Genomic DNA, 24,054 nt, shown 5'->3' with positions numbered 1-24,054 from the left:
CGGTCAATAACCAATAGTGGAACCTGGATGCTCATATTGGCTCCCACATATTCTACGAAGATCTTTATCGGTCAAACCGCATAATAACATACGTTATTCCCTTTGTCATCGGTATGTTACTTGCCCGAGATTCGATCGTCGCTATCTCAATACCTAGTTCAATCTCATTACCGGCAAGTATCTTTACTCGTTCCATAATGCATCATCCCGCAACTAACTCATTACTCACATTGCTTGCAAGGCTTATAGTGATGTGCATTACCGAGAGGGCCCAGAGATACCTCTCCGACAATCGGAGTGACAAATCCTAATCTCGAAATACGCCAACTCAATAAGTACCTTCAGAGACACCTGTAGATCACCTTTATAATCACTCAGTTACGTTGTGACGTTTGGTAGCACACAAAGTGTTCTTCCGGTAAAGGGGAGTTGCATAATCTCATAGTCATAGGAACATGTATAAGTCATGAACAAAGCAATAGCAACATACTAAACGATCAAGTGCTAAGCTAATGGAATGGACCAAGTCAATCACATTATTCTCTAATGATGTGATCCCTTTAATCAAATGACAACTCATATCTATGGTTAGGAAACACAACCATCTTTGATTCAATGAGCTAGTCAAGTAGAGGCATACTATTGACATTATGTTTGTCTATGTATTCACACATGTACTAAGTTTCCGGTTAATACAATTCTATCACGAATAATAAACATTTACCATGAAATAAAGAAATAAATAATAACTTTATTATTACCTCTAGGGCATATTTCCTTCAGTCTCCCACTTGCACTAGAGTCAATAATCTAGTTCACATCATCATGTGGTTTAACACCAATATTCATATCTGTATATGATTAACACCCATAGTTCACATCGTCATGTGACCAACACCCAAAGGGTTTACTAGAGTCAATAATCTAGTTCACATCGCTATGTGATTAACAACCAAAGAGTACTAAGGTATGATCATGTTTTGCTCGTGAGAGAAGTTTAGTCAACGGGTCTGTCACATTCAGAGCCGTATGTATTTTGCAAATATTCTGTGTCTACAATGCTCTGCACGGAGCTACTCTAGCTAATTGCTCCATCTTTCAATATGTATCCAGATTGAAACTTAGAGTCATCTGGATCGGTGTAAAAGCTTGCATCGACGTAACTCTTTACGACAAACTCTTTACCACCTCTATAACCGAGAAATATTTCCTTAGTCCTTACTAAGGATATTCTTGACCACTGTCCAGTGATCTACTTATAGATCAAAAATTGTACTCCCTTGCCATACTCAGAGCAAGGTATACAATAGGTCTGATACACAGCATAGCATACTTTATAGAACCTATGACTGAGGCATAGGGAATGACTTTTCATTCTCTTTCTATTTTCTTCCATGGTCGGGTTTTGAGTCTTACTCAACTTCACACATTGCAACACAGGCAAGAACTCCTTCTTTGACTGTTCCATTTTGAACTACTTCAAAATCTTATCAAGGTATGTACTCATTGAAAAATCTTATCAAGCGTCTTGATCTATCTCTATAGATCTTGATGCTCAATGTGTAAGCAGCTTCACCGAGGTCTTTCTTTGAAAAACTCTCATTCAAGTATCCTTTTATGCTTTCCAGAAAATTCTACATTATTTTTGATCAGCAATATGTCATTCACATATACTTATCAGAAAGGCTGTATGCTCCCACTCACTTTCCTGCAAATACAGGCTTCAACGCAAGTCTGTATAATACTATATGCTTTGATCAACTCATCAAAGCATATATTCCAACTACAAGATGCTTGCACCAGTCCATAGATGGATCACTGGAGCTTGCACACTTTGTTACCACCTTTAGGATTGACAAAACCTTCTGGTTGCATCATATACAACTCTTCTTTAATAGATCCATTAAGGAATGCAGTTTTGACATCCATTTGCCAGATTTCATAAAATGTGGCAATTGCTAACATGATTCGGACAGACTTAAGCATCGCTATGAGTGAGAAAATCTCATCTTAGTCAACACCTTGAACTTTGTCAAAAAACATTTTTCGACAAGTCTAACTTTGTAGATAGTAACACTACTATCAGCGTCCGTCTTCCTCTTGAAAATCCATTTAATCTCAATGGCTCGCTGATCATCGGGCAAGTCAATCAAAGTCCACACTTTGTTCTCATATATGTATCCCATCTCAGATTTCATGGCCTCAAGCCATTTCAGGGAATCTGGGCTCATCATCGCTTCCTCATAGTTCGTAGGTTTGTCATGGTCAAGTAACATGACCTCCAGAACAGGATTATCTTACCACTCTGGTGTGAATCTTACTCTGGTTGACCTACGAGGTTTGGTAGTAACTTGATCTGAAGTGTCATGATCATCATCATTAACTTCCTCACTAATCGGTGTAGGTATCACTGGAACTAATATCTGTGATGAACTACTTTCCAATAAGGGAGAAGGTACAATTACCTCATCAAGTTCTATTTTCCTCCCACTCACTTCCTTTTAGACAAAATTTTTCTCTAGAAAGGATCCATCTTTCGAGAGAAGGTACAATTACCTTATCAAGCTCTACTTTCCTCCCACTCACTTCTTTCGAGAGAAACTCCTTCTCTGGAAAGGATCCATCTTAGCAAAGAATATCTTGCTTTCGGATCTATGATAGAAGGTGTACTCAACAGTTTCCTTTGGGTATTCTATGAAGACACACTTATCCGATTTGGGTTCGAGCTTATCAGGTTGAAACTTTTTCACATAAGCCGCAGCCCCAAACTTTAAGAAACGACAACTTTTGGTTTCTTGCCAAACCACAGTTCATAAGGCGTCGTCTCAACGGATTTTGATGGTGCCCTATTTAAAGTGAATGCAGCTGTCTCTAATGCATAATCCCAAAATGATAGTGGTAAATTGGTAAGATACATCATAGATCGCACCATATCCAATAGAGTGCGGTTACGACATTCGAACACACCATTACGATGTGGTGTTCCATGTGGCATGAGCTGTGAAACTATTCCACATTGTTTTTAAATGAAGGCCAAATTCGTAACTCAAGTATTCTCCTCTACGATCAGATTGTAGAAACTTTATTTTCTTGTTACGATGATTCCCCACTTCACTCCGAAATTCTTTGAACTTTTCAAATGTTTTAGACTTGTGCTTCATTAAGTAGATATACTCATATCTGCTCAAATCATCTGTGAAGGTCAGAAAATAACGATACCCGCCACGAGCATCAACACTCATTGGACCACATACATCGGTATGTATTATTTCCAACGAGTTAGTAGCTTGTTCCACTGTTCCGGAGAACGGAGTTTTAGTCATCTTGCCCAAAAGGCACGGTTCGCAAGCATCAAATGATTCATAACCAAGTGATTCCAAAATCCATCTTTATGGAGCTTCTTCATGCGCTTTACACCGATGTGACCCAAATGGCAGTGCCACAACTAAGTTACACTATCATTATCAACTTTGCATCTTTTAGCATCAATATTATGAATATGTGTATCACTACGATCGAGATCCAACAAACTATTTTCATTGGTTGTATGACCATCGGAGGTTTTATTCATGTAAACAGAATAACAATTATTCTCTGACTCAAAATGAATAACAGTATTGCAATAAACATGATCAAATCATATTCATGCTCAACGCAAACACCAAATAACATTTATTTAGGTTTAACACTAATCCTGAAAGTATAGGGAGTGTGCGATGATGATCATATCAATCTTGGAACCACTTCCAACACACATCATCACTTCACCCTCAACTAGTTTCTGTTTATTCTGTAACTCATGTTTCGAGTTACTAATATTTAGCAACCGAACAAGTACAAATACCCAGGGGGTACTATAAACACTAGTAAGGTACACATCAATAACCTATATATCAAATATACCCTTGTTTACTTTGCCATCCTTCTTATCCACCAAATATTCAGGGTATTTCCGCTTCCAGTGACCATTTCCTTTGCAGCAGAAGCACTCAGTTTCAGGCTTTGGTCCAGCTTTGGGCTTCTTCGCGGGAGTGACAACTTGCTTGCCATTCTACATGAAGTTCCCTTTCTTTCCCTTTGCCCATTTCTTGAAACTAGTGGTCTTGTCAATCATCAACACTTTGATGTCTTTCTTGATTTCTACCTTCGTTGATTTTAGCATCACGAAGAGCTCGGGAATCGTTTTCGTCATCCCTTGCATACTATAGTTCATCACAAAGTTCCAGTAACTTCGTGATGGTGACTAGAGAAACTCTGTCAATCACTATCTTATCTGGAAGATTAACTCCCACTTGATTCAAGCGATTGTAGTACCCAGACAATCTGAGCACATGCTCACTGCTTGAGCTATTCTCCTCCATCTTTTAGCTATAGAACTTGTTGGAGACTTCATATCTCTCAACTCAGGTATTTTCTTGAAATATTAACTTCAACTCCTGGAACATCTCATATGCTCCATGATGTTTAAAACGTCTTTGAAGTCCCGATTCTAAGTCGTTAAGCATGGTGCACTAAACTATCAAGTAGTCATCATATTGAGCTAGCCAAACGTTCATGACGTCTGCATCTGCTCCTGCAATAGGTCTGTCACCTAGCGGTGCATCAAGGCAATAATTCTTCTGTGCAGCAATGAGGATACACCTCACGGACCTAGTCCACATCTTTGCTACTAAAATCTTTCAACTTAGTTTTCTCTAGGAACATATAAAGAAACATAGGGAAGCTATAACGCGAGCTATTGATCTACAACATAATTTGCAAAATACTATCAGGACTAAGTTCATGATAAATTAAAGTTCAATTAATCATATTACTTAAGAACTCCCACTTAGATAGACATCCCTCTAATCATCTAAGTGATCACGTGATCCAAATCAACTATACCATGTCCGATCATCACGTGAGATGGAGTAGTTTTCAATGGTGAACATCACTATGTTGATCATATCTACTATATGATTCACGCTCGACCTTTCGGTCTCAGTGTTCCGAGGCCATATCTGCATATGCTAGGCTTGTCGAGTTTAACCTGAGTATTCTGCGTGTGCAAAACTGTCTTACACATGTTGTATTTGAACGTAGAGCTTATCACACCCCATCATCACGTGGTGTCTCAGCACGAAGAACTTTCGCAACGGTGCATACTCATGGAGAACACTTATATCTTGAAAATTAGTGAGAGATCATCTTATAATGCTACCGTCAATCAAAGCAGAATAAGATGTATAAAAGATAAACATCACATGCAATCAAAATATGTGACATGATATGGCCATCATCATCTTGTGCCTTTGATCTCCATCTCCAAAGCATTGTCATGATCTCCATCGTCATCGGCATGACATCATGATCTCCATCATCTTGATCTATATCAATGTGTCATCACATGGTCGTCTCACCAACTATTGCTATCGCATAGCGATAAAGTAAAGCAATTATTTGGCGCTTGCATCTTATGCAATAAAGAGACAACCATAAGGCTTCTGCCAGTTGCCGATAACTTCAACAAAACATGATCATCTCATACAACAACTTATATCTCATCACGTCTTGACCATATCACATCACAACATGCCCTGCAAAAACAAGTTAGACGTCCTCTACTTTGTTGTTGCAAGTTTTACGTGGCTGCCACGGGCTTAGCAAGAACCGTTCTTACCTACGCATAAAAACCACAACGATATTTCGTCAAGTTAGTGTTGTTTTAACCTTCTCAAGGACCGGGCGTAGCCACACTTGGTTCAACTAAAGTTGGAGAAACTGACACCCGCCAGCCACCTGTGTGCAAAGCACGTCCGTAGAACCAGTCTCGCGTAAGCGTACGCGTAATGTCGGTACGGGCCGCTTCATCCAACAATACCACCGAACCAAAGTATGACATGCTGGTAAGCCGTATGACTTGTATCGCCCACAACTCACTTGTGTTCTACTCATGCATATAACATCTACGCATAAACCTGGCTCGGATGCCACTGTTGGGGAACGTAGTAATTTCAAAAAAAAATCCTACGCACACGCAAGATCATGGTGATGCATAGCAACGAGAGGGGAGAGTGGTGTCCACATACCCTCGTAGACCGAAAGCGGAAGCGTTAGCACAACGCGGTTGATGTAGTCGTACGTCTTCACGATCCGACCGATCCAAGTACCGAACGTATGGCACCTCCGAGTTCAGCACATGTTCAGCTCGATGACATCCCACAAACTCCGATCCAGCAGAGCTTTGCGGGAGAGTTCCGTCAGCACGACGGCGTGATGATGGTGTTGATGATGCTATCGATGCAGGGCTTCGCCTAAGCACCGCTATGATATTACCAAGGTGGAATATGGTGGAGGGGGGCACCGCACGCGGCTGGGAGAGATCAACAGATCAACTTGTGTGTCTATGGGGTGCCCCCTTCCCCCGTATATAAAGGAGTGGAGGAGGGGGGAGGGCCGGCCCTCCTATGGCGCGCCCTGGAGGAGCCCTACTCCCACTGGGAGTAGGATTCCCCCCCCCCCCCTTCTAAGTAGTAGGAGTAGGAGTCAAGGAAAGAGAAAAGAGAAGAGAAGGAAGGAGGGGGCGCAGCCCCTCCCCCTAGTCCAATTCGGACTAGGCCTTGGGGGGCGCGCAGCCTCCCCTCTCTCTTTCCCCTAAAGCCCAATGAGGCCCATATACTCCCCGGAGAATTCCCGTAACTCTCCGGTACTCCGGTAAATACTCGAATCACTCGGAACCTTTCCGATGTCCGAATATAGTCGTCCAATATATCGATCTTTACGTCTAGACCATTTCGAGACTCCTCGTTATGTCCCCGATCTCATCCGGGACTCCGAACTACCTTCGGTACATCAAAACACATAACTCATAATATAAATTGTCACTGAATGTTAAGCGTGCGGACCCTACGGGTTCGAGAACTATGTAGACATGACCGAGACACATCTCCGGTCAATAACCAATAGTGGAACCTGGATGCTCATATTGGCTCCCACATATTCTACGAAGATCTTTGTCGGTCAAACCGCATAACAACATACGTTATTCCCTTTGTCATCGGTATGTCACTTGCCCGAGATTCGATCGTCGGTATCTCAATACCTAGTTCAATCTCGTTACCGGCAAGTCTCTTTACTCGTTCCGTAATGCATCATCCCACAACTAACTCATTAATCACATCGCTTGCAAGGCTTATAGTGATGTGCATTACCGAGAGGGCCCAGAGATACCTCTCTGACAATCGGAGTGACAAATCCTAATCTCGAAATACGCCAACTCAACAAGTACCTTCGGAGACACCTGTAGAGAACCTTTATAATCACCCAGTTACGTTGTGACGTTTGGTAGCACACAAAGTGTTCTTCCGATAAACGGGAGTTTCATAATCTCATAATCATAGGAACATGTATAAGTCATGAACAAAGCAATAGCAACATACTAAACGATCAAGTGCTAAGCTAACGGGATGGGTCAAGTCAATCACATTACTCTCTAATGATGTGATCCCTTTAATCAAATGACAACTCATGTTTATGGTTAGAAAACACAATCATCTTTGATTCAATGAGCTAGTCAAGTAGAGGCATACTAGTGACATTATGTTTGTCTATGTATTCACACATGTACTAAGTTTTCCGGTTAATATAATTCTAGCGTGAATAATAAACATTTATCATGAAATAAGGAAATAAATAATAACTTTATTATTGCCTCTAGGGCATATTTCCTTCATGGGGGGTGTGCCCTACCCCCTGGGCGCGCCCTCCTGCCTCGTGGCTTCCTCGTTGCGTCTCTAACTTCATCTCCAAGTCTTCTGGTTTGGTTTCGGTCCAAGAAAGATCATCGCGAAGGTTTCATTCTGTTTGGACTCCGTTTGGTATTCCTTTTTTGCGAAACTCTAAAATAGGCAAAAAAACAGAAAGTGGCACTGGGCCCTTGGTTAATAGGTTAGTCCCAAAAATAACATAAAATAGCATATAAATGCCTATTAAACATCCAAAACTGATAATATAATAGCATGGAACAATAAAAAATAATAGATACGTTGGAGACGTATCATCATGTATGGCCATCAGTCGCCGGCCCAGTTATTCCTCGTGTACTTTACCGACACTTTTGTCTTCACCTGTGCAGATGGTTCGGATGTTCAACATGTTTCGCTAGGACAACATCGACCAAGAGTTCAAGTTCCTTCACGTGTTCACCAGGATCGTGTCGTGCGAGAAGTGGAGGGAGTGCCGGCTCGCTCTCGTCAAGGCCAAGGAGACCTACAAGCCGGACGCGTCTGCCCTGTCGGCGGCAGAAGGGCATCCTGATGGCAACAAAAGAGCCAAGGTAGCGAGGGACGCGACACCTGCTGCCGAACGACTGCAATCATCGATCGAGCAGTGCATCGTCGACGCCAAGAACAACTCCGCCAAGAGGGAGGAGAAATCCGACGCGAGGTGGTCGGCGTTGATGACGAAGCAGGACGTCAAGCTCGACCTTCTCAGGACCAACGTCGTCGCGAAGAAGAGGAACATCGACCTGGCATTCTTGATGGCGGCAGGCATGTCGATAATGGACGAGCAGGTGAAGGCATAGTATCTGGCGGACTGCGGCCTCATCTTGAACCAGATGCACGGACCGGCGGCGACCACCGCCCCTACGCCCACGCCGACTCCAACGCCGATGCCCGACCCGAGCAATGAAGTTGTGCCGATGCCAGCGACCAGCCCGAGCACTGAAGCCACGCCAACGCCGAGCCCGAGCATGCCCACGTCGACTCCGACGCCGACCACAGCCAATCCCACGGCAGAGGAGCCTACCGTTTGATGCGTTCCATGTCTACAATTCCTTCCTTTTGATCACCGGACTTTTTGGTATGTTTGATCGCTACATGTGGCATGATGATTGCCGACTTGTGGCACGATGATCGCCGAATCTATGGCATGTTTTGGCAGCGGGAAAGACAAGTTCAATTTTTTTTGGCGTTTGGGGCTGAAACCTGGGGGCGCGGCTGGAAACTCGATAGCCCCCTAGGGCGAAAAAAATGCCAGCGCAAACGCCAAAAGGCATTCGCCGGGTGCGCTGGGGGCCAAACAGCTGGAGATGCTCTTAGGGCCATGGAGGCGGAGTAGATCTCGGGCATTGCTGGTGGGAGGGCTCCATTTTTAGATATTTTTTTGAGTTTTGTTAGGGTTTGTGTACTACTCAGAAAGGAGAGACGACGGCGACTCCCTGAAGATGGAATAAAGGTCTTCCCGTCTAGCCCCCGTTCCGGTGATGCGTCTAGCATCGTCGGTGGGCTTGTGGAGGTGCGTCTCCGGCGGATCTGTCTTTGATGGATTTGCTCGGATCTATTCGTCGTTTGTCTGTGTTCCTGTGTCCTCGGGTTGGATCCTTCTGATCTACACTCTTCGTCGGCGGCGGTTACTGTTCTGGGGCGTTGGTTCTATGGAGTCTTAGCACGGCGACTTCCCGACTATCTCCTACAATAAGGTTTGTCCGGCTCCGGCGATGGAGGGGCGATGACAGCGGCGTGTCTTCGGCTTGCTTGAGTGCTTGTAGTCGTCGCTCCGTGGTTTATGGATCTGGATGTAATTTATATTATTTCTAGTGTTCGTTGTACTACCATGATTGAAGATGAATAGATTGGAAGTTCTTGTTACATGAAAGAAAAAGTGGCTGCAGCTAACGGCGTCTTTCTCCCGAAAAAAAACACTAACGGCGTCTTCTTTGTGCAAACAGGTCGGAGCCGGTTTACACGAGACGAGATATGCCACAAATCGATCAATCAAACGCGTTTGTACTTTGTACAGGCGTGGACTAGTGACCCGTCATCGTCACTCCGGGCTCGCACGAGCCACCGCGTCGTCCGCAGCCTTGCCGCCGAAGCATCTTCTGTCGAGACAACGGGCCGGACAAGACAAGGTGGCGCGGAAGCGGAGCGGCAATCTTTGAATTTGACCTGACCCGATCCCCGCCTCCTCCAGCGCACGCCTCGTCTGTCGCCCGTCGTGCGAGGTCCATTCCAACAACCTTGCGCTCACGCGAGAGTAACATGAGTACATGACATGGCGGCATGGCCGGGAGGCCGACACGACAGCAAGGCGCCAACTGGCTCACGGGCCCCACTAGCTCGTTCGGACCAGGACCCCGTCGCCAGAGACTCAGAATACCAGTAGTGCACGTAAAATACTGCCGCCGTTCCTTCTTGCTGTCAGCAATGATTGCCATGTAGGAGTACATGTTGCTCTCCATGCAAAAAATATACTACTATGTACATGTTGCTCGGTCATACGACCTTGAATACGCGTCAATTAACGGCCGGAGTGCATGCATCTACCGATCTACTCCTACGTGTATGCATGTAGAGATGGTATGCTCTGTATGTGCTACGTATTTCGCAAAAGAAAAAAAATGCTCTGTGTGTGCGTACATTCCTCGAAATTTCTTAAAGCCGAGTAGCTTGCCGCACTGACTAACCGTACGTGGGCGACATTTCCACGTCTGCCCGCTATATATACGGCCCACAGAAACCTCTCGCCCTCTCACTTTTAATCCCGTCTCATTATCTGTCTCGCGCTGTTTGCTAGCCACTTGCGACGACTCCAAAACCTCGGCACCAAGGAAAAGAGAAGTCGCCGTCGCCGTCCTCGACCGATCCGATGGAGTCCGAGAAGGCATCGCGGCCGGCGTCGCTCCTCGGGACGCTGCGGACGGCGGTGAAGAAGGTGCGGTTCCTCCTCTCCTTCAGCGCCACGCGCTGGATCATCAACTCCATCGCCGGCCGCCGGAGCGCGCCCGGCGCGACGGCGCCGCTCCGCCTCAGCTTCGGCTCGAGGCGGCCGGGCCTGCTCGACGCGGAGGACGACGACGGCTCCCCCGCGTCCACCGCCGGGCCGGCCAGGACGGCGAGCCTCGGGTCGGGCGGCGTGTCGCGGACGAGCAGCGCGGTGGCGGCGTCGGAGTACTCGAGGTCCGCTTCGTCGGGCGCGACGTCCTCGTCGAGCGGGGGGTCGTCGCCGGCGGGGGACGACGACATCGACCGGCGCGCGGAGCTGTTCATCGCCAACTTCTACAAGCACATCCAGATGGAGCGGCAGGTGTCGCTGCAGCTGCGCTACTGCAGGGTCGACAGCCTGCAGGAGAGGTCGCCTCCCCGCAGGGTTTCTTGACCGATTTGGTCCCCGGATATGCGTTGCGATTCTTGTTTAATTTCGTGTGAGAACAGGTGTGTGTATGTGGATTTAGATGGGTGTTTTTTTGTTCCATCATTTCTGCGCGTCGTCCTCTAGGATTAATTTGCTCTGTAAGATCGAGATTACAGAGTGCGAGTAGTACAAATAAACAGAGTTCTTTGAGAACTTGGGGGAGACTGAGTATTCTCCTCAACATTGAGAAATATCTTTGTATGTGCATCACCCATTGAAAGTGAGGAGAATAGGCTGAATAGCAGGCTAGCCTAGCCAGAATCAATTAATCAAGAATCCACGGTTGGTACTATCTCCTTGTAGGTCTACAATATTCGATGTCACATGGGCAGCCGGAACCAATGAATCAAGTATTTCCTTATATGTCCGGCATATTCAATTTCATATGGGACTACTCTATACTCACAGTGCAAACTTCACATGTGCACTTTTTCATCCCTTGTGTTAGAAGGGAGAGAGGGATTTTGTGGAATAGTTTTTATGTATTGCTTGAGCCTCGTGGGCATATATATAGGAGTACAATGACCAACTTGAAGTACAAGACAAGCCGGAATAAATCCTAGTCTATCTCGTCTTTCCTAATACAATCACGTTACTCAACATCCCCCCGCAGTCACAACGGTAGCAACGCAGACGGTGAGACTGGAGAAGAATCCGAAGGCAAGCCGACGGACCACCCCCCCACAGTCGTAACGGTCGACGCATCGCGGAGTCGTGGTTGGAGTGGAAACCAACGAGGTTGCTCAAGCAGGTGGTAGCCCTTTGTGCCGTTTGTCGATGTAGCCGAGAGCGTGTGTGGTGGAGCCGTGGTCGAGGTAGCCCTGCGAAGAATGCCGTGGTCGATGTCGAGTCGGGGTGGCCGGTGTCGAGGAAGTCGCCGTGGAGCCGCGGGCGCAAGGGGGCGCCGAGTTAGTCGTGGGCGCGGTGGTGTCGAAGTAGTGGTGCGCCAGGACGAAGATGATGTTGACGACGCGTCGCGCCGGGGTTGCCAACCCTGGGGACACATCGTAGACGAAGGCACGCGTCGGTGTTGCCAGCACCGGGCATGCGTAGACGAACGGAGACGAAGTTGACGAAGCGCCGCGCCAGGCTTGCCAGGCCCGGGGACACGTCGTGGACGAAGGCACGTGGCGGTGTTGCCAGCACCGGGCATGCGTAGACTGGGACCTGCACAAGCTGTACGCCATGTCGAAGAAGTCGGAGAGGCCAGCAAAGGACTCGACGATGGTTGCGGCGCCAATCGACGCGGGGCCAATGTCGCATGCGGTTGTCGGAGTAGATGAAGCGGTCGGGGTAGATGACGGCGACGCTGGCGACGGGCTGGTGCTGGATGAAGACGAACGGGGTGGACGGGCGGCGACGGCTACGGGGGTAGCAACGACAGCGGCCGAAGAAGAGCGGCGGCGGCGGCCTGATGGCGGCGGCGGTGGCTAGGTTATGAGTGTGGCGGCGATGCTCGAAGTAGGCGAAGAATCCTGACAGCGTGACGAAGACCGGCGCGGACAGTGGCGTTCCCGCGCCAAGGGAGACGGCGCGGCGCATACCACGGGAGGTCAACGCGCGGTGACGGTGGAGTGGACCGCGGGCCACAGCGCTACGGCCCGAAGGGGCGACGCAGCGGCGGTAGGCGGGTCGGGGCGACGGCGGGAAGACCTCGGGGCGGCGGCGGGGACCGCGGACTGCAACACTGTGGCCCGAAGGGGCGACACAACGGCGATCCGCGAGTCGGTGCAACCGCGAGGACGGCCTCGGGATGGCGGCGTGGACCGCGTGCCACACTTGCTACGGCCCGACGGGGCCACGCAGCGGCGGCGCGAGGGTCGATGCAGCCACGGGACGGCCTAGAGCGGACGCCCTTGGGGCAGCGGGGGACCGCGGGCCGCGGCACTACGGCCCGAAGGGGCGACGCAGCGGTGACGCGGGTCGGTGCAGCCGGGAGAAGAACCACGGGGCGGCGGCGCTGCGGCCCGACGGGGCGGCGTAGCAGCAGCCCGATGCTCAATCGATGGAGAGGCGCACTGAACTCGGGGACGATCTTCACGGGACCTGCGGAGGCACGCGTAACCGGCGGGCCAGGTCGGTCGTGCGGCGTAGATGAGGCGGATCGTGGCGGCGAGCGGGTGATCAAGCCGATCGCGCGCGAGGTCGGGGACGCCGCTCGATGCAGGCGTGGTGGCGGATGAGTCCGAGATGAAGCCGGCCGCGGCGGGTGGCAGGGCGGCTATGATTGGCCGCCGCATGGCGCGAGGCCGCCAGGTCGGGGTGATGCAGGAGTCCCGGTCGGAGCAGGGCGGTGACGGCCGGCGCAGGGCGACGGGCGGACCGACGCGCGGACGACGGCTGGCCCTGACGGGCCGCCTCGGCGCGCGTGGCCGCCGGGTCGGAGGAGAGGCCGGCGGGTCGTGCCGGGGTCGGAGTAGAGGCGCTCGGGGTCGACGGCGGCGGTGGGCGACGCAAACCGAATCACGTAGACCGGAAAACCAAAAAGTAGACGCCGATCAAAGCGACTGGCAGAGAGAAAATCCGGATCAAAGGATCGGGAAAAAAGACTCTCTAGGGCAGCCGGCGGTCATGAAGGCCGACCGTCCCGAGGGCGGCGCGTAGGTGCGGAAGCGGCGGCGGCTAGGGTTTAGGATCGACTTGCGATAGATACCATGTTAGAAGGGAGAGAGGGATTTTGTGGAATAGTTTTTATGTATTGTTTGAGCCTCGTGGGCATATATATAGAAGTACAATGACCAACTTGGAGTACAAGACAAGCCAGAATAAATCCTAGTCTATCTCGTCTTTCCTAATACAATCACGTTACTCAACACCTTGGTTAAAATGTCCTTCTCTTCTCCCTCTAACCATCGCTTCCCGTAGATTTAATGGGCTCCTTGTCGAGCTGCTGGCACGCTTTGTTTCGTCGGCTGGATTGCATACAACTTTCACAAGAACCGGATGAATTTAGGTGGAACTTACACCAGAAGTACAAGTTCTCCGTTAACTCTGTTATGTTCGGCTCTTTACCTCTTGTCACTGTGATGTTCCTATAAGTAGGAATAAAATTATGGAAGCTCAAGATCACTTTAAATATTGTGACTTTCTCTAGTTTTTATACCGAGGGGTCATCTTTACAAGGGACAACCTTGCACGTCGCAACCGGCAAGATAGTAAGACTTGTGCATGTGGATGGGCATCTAGCTTCTAGCCCAGTGGTTGGAGCAATGCTGTGCCTCTTAAATAAAATGCGCAGGGCTCCTCTTCTGTTGGTCTAGATGAGCCAATCAAACATCACTTGTTTTGTGTCGAATCCTTGAGCTATCTGGTCCATTTTCATGGCTTCAAATATATATCCACCCCATAACGTCTGTGTTGATTTTCTGTCAACTGGTTGTATGATATCAGTAAAAAAACCTACTCCCTCTGTAAACTAATATAAGAGCGTTTAGATCACTAAAATAGTGGTCTAAACACTCTTATATGAGTTTACAGAGGGAGTACTTCACATATCCGGGTGCAGACGGCAACCATACGTTGGGCTTGGGCTCTTTGGCTATGCAATAATGGTGTCAGTTTTGACACGAAAAAAAGAAGATTTCTTCTCCATTGTAGGAATAAGCCTTTGAGAACTTGGGGAGAATGAGTACTCTTCTCAACATTGAGAAACGTCTTTTGTATGTGCATCACTCACTTAAAGCGAGGAGATTACAGAGTGCAAGTAGATATAAACAGGGTCATTTGACTTGGGGAGAACGAGTATTCTCCTTGACATTCAGAAATACTGAGTATATTTGTATGTACATCATCAATCCTAAAATGTGAGAACAATGGGCTGAAGAGCAGGCTTTGATATGCAGTCCAGAGTCCACTGTACAACAGTCTATACGGCCCTTCTTTTACCTTATACAACAGCAACTAGAAGCTGGATTTCATCTACCCAAACTATTCGTCAAACGTGCTCTTGGCATAATTTACCTAGCCGGAATCAATGAGTCAAGAATCTACACTTGGTACTATCTCCTCACGGATCTACCATATTCAACTTCACATGGGCGCCATCTACCGTGTACTCCCAGTACCACGTTCCGCTGTCCATCATCTCCTTCTTTATAGGGTCTAACTTGACAACAAACCCTGATGGACAAAGATAATTCATTGAGAAATATCAGATGCATGATATAAGCTACTACCTCTGTGACTAAATATAAGAGGTTAGTGTCAAAAAACGTCTCACATTATGGGACGGAGGGAGTACAACGCAGTGGTAATAAAAGATAATGATATAAGCGATAAATTTAGGTTTTAAGTATATTATTTTGTTGTGTTATGAACCTAAGGGGGAAACGGGAGGATGTGCTTGCACACAATCTTTTCTGAACCAGAAAGTAGGGTACATGAACCAACAAACCTGCTTCGTTCTGAAGGATGCACATTCTATGACCATCGGGTACTTCAAACATATGGTTACCCTGGTAGAACAAGGAAATCAGATTATAAGAAGGAAAAGGAGGGAAAGGAAATTCACACTTCTTAATAATTGCACCTTCAAGAGAACATCTTTCGCCTCGAATTCTGCATTTCCATGAAGAATAATCTTTAAAGATTCTGATCTTTCAACATGATGCTGCCAATAGACATTACTGGGAGAATCCCAGCTGATCCCTTCGTTCACAATTTTAACATTCTGCAGCTTGCATCTCCCACACCTTTCACCAGACATGGAATTCAGAGTTTTCATCCATACATGATAGATGCGTGCTTCAGAGAATATGTGCTTTAGAGTAGACGATACCTGGCTCCATAGTGTAGTATTTGCTCACCATGAGTGTTCCTCTTTGTTGAGCCCATAATGTTATCAGCTAGAATAATAAGGCTCCCATCCAGCTAAAATTAAAATCAATAAATTCAGTCAGACATATGATGGGGCAAATACATGCTAATCATCTGTTTTAATGGTTACCTCAACATCTTCCCATAGAAATTCTGCCACCTCTATTTGCAACTCTGAACCTTTAGAGATGGAGCCACCTATGAACTGCATGTGTGGAAAACTAGATATTGAAGTAATCATGGCCATCAAAAGCAACTAAGCACATAGCTAGAAAAAATAAAATGACGCATATAGAACAGAGTTTTAGACTGTAAGATTGTAAGCACTGGCAACTAAACATGAAAGTCATGTAAAAAGATATTTCACAAGGGACGGCTTGTCCATTGCACACACCGTTCATATAGAAGGAACATGTCATGGCACCAGACAGCAGCATAGTGTTTTACACTTCATGTGCATTACACTTCGATATTGTGTTATCTACTCCCTCCGTTCCGAAATAATTGTCTTTCTAGCCATCTCAAATGGACTACAACATACGGATGTATGTAGACATGTTTTAGAGTGTAGATTCACTCATTTTGCTCCGTATGTAGTCACTTGTTGAAATATCTAGAAAGACAATTATTTAGGAACGGAGGGAGTATGTGTTTTCAGGCTGAAACAACTGACTTTCTAAAGTACAAATCTAGAGCTAAATGCAGATAAACGAGGCATATCACTATATCATGATTATAAGCTGTTTTTGTTTTCATTCAAAAGATTATAAGCTGTTTTTGTTTTCTGGGAATCAAATTTATACGCTGCTGGCCTATATCTTTGCACACATGTAATGTGGTGGATTATAAGTCCAAGGACTAGTCTATGAGTCTCAACTCCAGGGCCGACTACGCTTCAGCGTCAACTAGTCTATGAGTTGCAACTTCAGTGTCGACTAGTGTTGATTAGTCATGATTAGTATATGAGTCTCAACCAAAAAAACAACTCGTCCACTCGTAAACCTTGAATGCGGGGCACTAAGGAGACCTGGGAAAATAATTTGCCACTCTCAACTATGCTCCACCAGTGGAAGCTCAATATATATCATGTCGAGAAACTAATGCATTAGTGAAGAGATGAAAAGGCTAGGGCTATCATGTTTTACCCATTTAATTTTGAAGTAACATACCTTTTGCTTTATGATATCCCAAAATGGACCTAAAGCAGGATGAAGAAATATGAGAAATGGTAGCCCAGAATGCAAGTACTCATTATTGTCTTTGACCTGAATTGATAAGTAAAAAGATATGTCAAGGCATGATAAAAGCTGGTACCGAATGGTGCACTCATGCACTCACTATTATCTTTAACCAGAAAACTGAAGAACAATTCAAAAGATTATGACATTAGATAGTATACAGTAAATTAGATAGCAAATAGTATGTAATACGTTCATTCATTTAAGTTTCAGAAAGACACCTCATGAGATCTAGAATATTCTATTATTTTCCTTGGAAACAGATAAACTAAGAATAACATGTATGAAGTTTGAATATAGTATAGGAAAATGTATGCACTGGAAAATCACTGTGTCCTTTTCATTTCCAAAGAGTAGTGGTATAAGTCACTGACTTGCATTGTTTCATATTAACTAATCATATAAATAACATTTTTCAGATGAGGGAATGCTCCAGGAATTCACTTTTTTTTTACTGCATGGCTAATTTTTTCCGATTTCATTGGTCTATCTCGCAGTAGTAAATCAGATGAACATATGTAAATGCATTTAGGACTATTCTTCTGAAGGTAATAGCTTAGCATATGCTACGGATATGACTGAACGCAGTTTAAGTCAGTACATAATATTCAAAATATTACTGGTTTACTGGGTAATATAATTTTGCAAAGATGAAGAGGGCACTGAAGTTTCAAAATACTAGCAAAAATACTACTGCCGGACGGAACCATAATGACAAGTCCAGCACTGACAAGCTGCAGCTCTCTTTTTTTAAAACTCCAACCGAAGCTAATACCAATCGGTTCTGCTTACTAAAGTGAGAAAATACCACATGGGATGCCTTCCACGTTACATGTGAAAATAAGATCACAAAACAGAGCACAGAAGTACAATTACCTTTGGAACCTCTATGCTGCAGCTAGAAAGAAGATCATGAGCATTGCGCATAATGTCGAGGAGTGAACCCTCTGGAGTCTGTACACAAACAAATCGTAAACACAAGTCAAGATTATTTTTTTCCAGCTGTTATGGTCAAGCTTTACAACCTAGTATGTCATAAAAACGTAGCAGTACCAGAAGCCTCTCACATGCTATTAATTATACTTGAGAATAAAAATCTCATAGCATAGTGATACTACGACCTAATCCTATAAACTAAAAAATGATACTGCCTAGTATCCTGATGCTGAAAACCTTGCTAAGCGCTGGCCTACTAAACATAAAATACAGTAACACTAACGTGACAACAGTCAAATTTTTACTTCCGCAATCAGTATAAAATTAAGTGTGGGTCTTCAGTCTGTCAGAGAGATAGTTTCAGACACCAGACAGATATAGAATATATATACTAACTCAGAAATGTAAAAATGATAATATATCATATATATGAATTCATGAGAGGTAGAAAGTATAAGCTTTAATGAAACCCTTTAGGTTTTAGAAGGTACACCAAGTTAGGTAGAAGTTTAGAATCCCATAATTTGCGTGCAGCAACATGAGTATCCATTTGGATTGCATAGTGTGATATTGACCTGGTGCAATGATCTGTCTTCTGGTTTCAGCTTCCTTTTAGCTGATGAAGTGACTTTTTTCCTTTCATTGTACACAATGAACGTGTCGAACTCGCCTGTTAAGTACGAGGTTACTAAAAACCCGAGACACAAAAAGACAGGTAGTTGGATACAGACATGATTACATGGGAAGCAAATATGAAACTACTTACATACTTTCTATTCCTTCACTGCACCTGTAGCTATATGTGTTCATAAAATTATCTGCTATGTTTTGCATTGTGCACTCTAGCCTGCCACCCGCAGCGCTGTCACATAGGAAAAATGATGTAGCAGAAATAAGTTAGTGAATCATAATAAATCAGTTAATTGTAACAGGTATATAGTTCGATTTCCCCCCAGTCCCATTGCAGTTTTGTATTAGCATGAACTCAAAGGGCCAAAATTATTTTTTTTGCGTGTGTAGGGGCCTTTTGCAATTTTCCATGAATTAACTGTCGCTGCCTTAGCTGCAGTCATATTGTCGCCCTTCCCACACCAGCTACCAAGCAATATGCAACGCATTTATGCCGACATAACCAAGCAAGCCTTCAGTACATAAATGATATAGCAAGCATATTAAGTAGCCGCCCACCCACTGAAATCTTTGTGCGATTAATAATATGTTTCACATTATAAGCCCAAGTGATAAGATTACAAGTGTAGAGAACTCAACACTAGGAATACAGAAAGGCCAGAAGTGCGTAGGGAATTTACTGGAAAGCAAGTACCTACACTCAAAGCCCAGATGATCCACATATGATACTGCCTTCTTCAAATTTAGCACGATTCCTGGTAAGCAGCTAGCATTTTTCCGTGATCCAACTTCCTGCGCTGCTTGCAGGTCAACATATAGAATGTTTGTATTTGCTGGATAGCTAGCCTGCAAACTAAATTAACAAAAGCCGAGATGATTTGAGGAAGATAGATACTGATGCACACAAAAGGACTGAATCTTAGTGGTAGGAAACATCACTGCATCCAACCAAACCGGAAAAACTGAGAAACACATCCTTTGCAAAAAAAATGAAGCTGAGAAAGAGGGTGTTTGAAGCTACATCATATGCAACCGGATCAACATCACTATGGTACTAACAAATGATTGCCATCTTGCAACAGTAACTTGACGTAAATCTATATACAAGAATGCAAAGACGTGCATTTATACTTCTCAGAATTCAAGGTAACATAACCTGGCTACTCACATTTTTCTGGATCTTTTTTAATTAGTGTCAATCTCGGTGACAGCTTCATAGGATACATATAAAAACTGACTTTTGTAGCTAAGAACAAAAGAGTATAGCTTACGCTTCTACAATATTAAATTCACCATGAAGAGCATATGACACACAAAAACTGGAGGGAATGGGTAAAGCATCAGGAGCAGAATAAAGGTATGCAATTGGGGCCCTCGTCGTATTTAAACGGGGTGCGCACTTTGGGATAATATGTGCGTTACCTGCCATTCGTTGCTGTAGGTTCTGATATGCCGTATTTTTCAAATTCAGTGTACTCGATGCAAGTGATACCATATTCCCAGAGCCCATCAAGGTTTTGTTTTTCAATAAGAACATTCACCCCTTCCGTAGCACCTGGTCTTCGCTCACAAGATGCAAAACCTAATTTCTGAGGTACGATATGCTATATGTCAGCATATGTAGAGATTAAAAAAATCCATAATACAATCCGGAGGTGCAAAATAGATAGCATAGTCGAGGTTAATATTAGTAACTAATGTGAGCTACTCAGAAGAGAAATCCGCATTTTTCTTACCTTATTGTGACGCAGGCCTATTCCAGCCAATGCCATCAGCGTCAAATCAGTTGCAGCAACAACATTGCTGAAAATAGCAAAAGAGGTTGACAGTTATTCCCCCTTCCAAACAATTCTTTACACAACAGAGAAAAACAGATGCTGTTCAGATAACCTGACTTGACGAACAGTTGCACCTTTTCTGCCATGACAATAAAGCCATTCAAATACACCTCGATCGCAAGCAAGCTTCCAAATAGCGCCATGACCACCGGGTTTACCCACAGGGAGAAGTGACTCGCTGATTAACCATTTGCCATCTTCAGCATTTACTACAGGCACCAAGGGCTAGAAAAGCCATGATGCAATTTAGTTAGAACTCGATGATCTAAAGATTTAGTTAGAACTCCACAGAAGTTCTGGGCAGAATGTGTAACTGACGATTGTACTAAATAGAAATGCACACAAATGAACAGATAATGCCAGAAGTCTCCAATTATATACCTGTTCAAACAAGCGGAAGTTCTCACGGCCTCTACCAAACCATTCAAGTCTTTCACAGATGGCAACTATATGTTCATGGTTATTCTTCACAGAGCTTGTCATGACCGCCACAGGGGTTATACATTGTTTCCCAAAGATCTTGAAATGGAGAAACTCTCTAGCCTGTCATAAAATTCAGTACATACAAGATATTATCCAAGTGTCCATGGCACCTAAGTACATTATTTTAAGCAATTCTTTGGTAAAAAAATGTACCCAAATTAGAGTTTTCTATACAAAACACAAGTACCTGCAGATCTCGCATCAGTCCTTCCAGTAGAGATCTTCCACAGTAAGGAAGCAATGCGGCAGGAAGGGATTCACCGGTATCTGAGTCCATTAAACCAAGACGGTCACCGGCACCACCAATTGGATAAATTTCACCAAGTTCTGGCAAACCCTAGAAATGATCATATTTCAGTACGTACCCTTGAGCAATGTCAATGTAAGGGGGAATGACATTATTAAAAAACAATGTCAATGTCCTCTGTCACAAATCTTAGTTAATGTGGCATCCGTAATAACCTCGATTCCCCACATGGCAGCTTGAGATGCATATTCTGTATCCTCCAATAGATTAAGTCCAGTGGGAACATGGAAGTCGACAAACTTGTCTTTGCTATGCCGGTGCTTGCTGTCCTTGGACTTGGAGACCGAAAGCAGCTCCAACGCCATAATTTGGTAGCTGGAGCAGAGCAATATCAGAAATACTATTTGAAATTTGAAGATCAAAGCTAGTAGATGAAATGGTTCAAATAATGGAAGTTTTAACTACGAAGACCAGAGTAGGACAGACAAGTTATGGCAAATAGGCGATCAGCTCACTTGCCAGTCGGCAGTTAATAGTAGCTTCAAGTTTAAGCGAGGGCCATATTTGGCAGCACTTGCATGGAGCTTGGCCGGCCGTGTACCGAGTCTCCAACTCTCTAGGCTCTAGCGGTGCAGACAAAGAGGCGATGCTCACTCACCCGATGATGCCTCCAACGCAGTCGTAGAACTCCTCGATGTCTCCGAGAAACTTGAGCAGCCGTCCGAGCAGCAGCTCCGTCTCCCCGCTCCCGGCCTCGTCCTTCGCCGCCCCCTCCTCGCTCCACCTCCCGACCAGATCGGCCAGGCTGTACAGCGCCTCCCTCAGCGCGCTCCCGCCCCCGCTCCCATTGCGGTGGCGCTCGTGGCCGCCGCCGGCCCAGCCGAGCTCCGCGCCGAGCACGTGGTCCTGGCCGGCCGCGACGAGGCATTTGAGCAGGTACGCCTCCCGGGGCCGGAGGCCGCCCAGGACCCCGCGGCTGGACGCGTCGCCGAAGAAGGCCGCGACGCGGGGCTCGGCGTCGAGCGCGCGGAGCTTGTCGCCGAGGCAGCGCGCTGCGCGGAGGCGCGCGCGGGCCGCGGAGAGCCGCGCGACCTCCGCGGCGAGCGCCTGGTCGTGTGGCCGCGGCTGCTGCTCGGCGGAGGGGCCGGGGCCGGGGCCGTGCTCGAGCGAGGCGGTGGAGACGCGCTGCTGCGAGGGCGGGGACGGGGACGGGGAGGGGAGCGAGGAGAGGACGCGGCTGCCCGCGCCGCGACGTCTAGGCGAGCGGAGGGGAGGGAGCTGGCGCGGGGAGAGGAGGCGGAGGTGGGGAGGGAGCGCCGGGCGGGAGGGGGAGGCCATGGATGCAGTGGAATGTGGTGGTGGGGCGGAGAGGCGGGAGAGAGCGAGAGGGGGGATAAGAGGAGCTCGGTGAGAGCGAAACGGGAGGGGGATATGCTCCCGGGCGATACGGTTACGGTGCCATCTGCATATCCCTCGCGCGGCCGACCTGCTCGCGGAGACGAGACACGAGGCGGACGGGGTGGTGGGTATATTCGCTCCGCGCGTCGGCCGTGTTTACACATTTGGAAACTGGAATGCGATGTTCGGATGAACCCGTGGGCTGAGCCTTGAATTTAGAACAGATTTTTTTTCTTTTTTTTCTCAAATATGCACGAGTGTGCATATTATATACTAGTACTTATTAAAGAAGAAAGGCAAAAGAATGCCTCCACCAAGATCATACAAGATTCTTACATTTACTCCTCACTACTCATCCACCTATGCAACCTATGGAAGAAAGGGTCGACATTCCCCTTAAACTTCCCGGCTACCGACCAGGACAAACCTTCAGTACGAACTCTACCTAGAAGCACCTCCCTCGACGGTGATGCTCTGTCAAAAACAATAGCATTACCATGCTTCCACAGTTCCCAGAGCGTAAGTATGAAGATGGTATGAAGATCCCTGCGTCGTAGGTTAGATGGCCCCTGCCTATCCCGAAGCCAAGTGTGCAGGGAATCCTGAACCGTCGGCGTCCACTCCGGCTTTCCCAACGCCTCACAAACCACTGCCCACGTTGATCTAGTAAACACGCACGTAAGAAGCACGTGGTTGATTGTTTCGTCCTCCTGGTCGCACAGGGGGCGGGCATCCTGATGCGGCAGCCCTCTCCTCGCAAGTCTATCTGAGGTCCAACACCAGTCTCGAAGGGCCAGCCAGGTGAAGAATTTGCAAGTGGTGGGCGCCCTGGAGGTCCAAGTCATCTCCGCCATTGGCTCCACCGTACGGCCCCAAAACTTTTCCGCGTAAGCCGACCGCACCGAAGAGTTGTCATTCTTCTCCCAAGCCCAAGATATCTTATCCGGCACGCCCCTGTCCGGCACCCACATGCTCACTCTAAGCCATAGAGAGAGGAACTCCATCAACGCCTCTTCGCCCATTTCCGGTCCAACGTCCAGCGCCCATGAACCTTCCTCAACTGCCGGGGCAACAAGCCTCGACGTTTTTGCGCGTGGTGGAACCATGGCATAGATCGTAGGCGCAAGGTCTTGCACCATCATGCCATCCAACCAACGGTCCTCCCAAAAGAGCGTGGTAAGACTGCAGTGCACGTCGCTCGTTACCACAGCCTGGAACAAATGTCTCGCTTCCGGTGGAGCCCTAATCTTGAACTGCTCCACGGTCTGCTTGTGTCCACCCTTTGCAGCCAAAG

General features: G+C 46.6%; 1 protein-coding gene across 1 annotated transcript; it reads right to left on the bottom strand.

Annotated features, from left to right (window-relative positions):
- Nucleotides 1-14,897: 14,897 nt before the first annotated feature.
- On the bottom strand, nucleotides 14,898-22,793 carry LOC123136687 (UTP--glucose-1-phosphate uridylyltransferase 3, chloroplastic). Its single transcript, XM_044556162.1, has 17 exons — nucleotides 22,021-22,793; nucleotides 21,578-21,737; nucleotides 21,303-21,452; nucleotides 21,014-21,175; nucleotides 20,685-20,857; nucleotides 20,531-20,597; nucleotides 20,217-20,383; nucleotides 19,489-19,647; nucleotides 18,935-19,026; nucleotides 18,740-18,834; nucleotides 18,105-18,182; nucleotides 17,160-17,255; nucleotides 16,121-16,195; nucleotides 15,953-16,044; nucleotides 15,704-15,866; nucleotides 15,569-15,629; nucleotides 14,898-15,294 (listed from the first exon to the last, which is right to left on the bottom strand). Exons 1-17 carry the CDS (start codon nucleotides 22,698-22,700, stop codon nucleotides 15,182-15,184), a joined length of 2,583 nt encoding a protein of 860 aa, XP_044412097.1. The 5' UTR covers nucleotides 22,701-22,793; the 3' UTR covers nucleotides 14,898-15,181.
- Nucleotides 22,794-24,054: the final 1,261 nt, after the last annotated feature.

Source organism: Triticum aestivum, chromosome 1B, assembly GCF_018294505.1.
Source record: "Triticum aestivum cultivar Chinese Spring chromosome 1B, IWGSC CS RefSeq v2.1, whole genome shotgun sequence".
NCBI lineage: Eukaryota > Viridiplantae > Streptophyta > Magnoliopsida > Poales > Poaceae > Triticum > Triticum aestivum.
The sequence above is the reverse complement of the archived record's forward strand: the minus strand, read 5'-3'. Positions and strand labels throughout refer to the sequence as shown.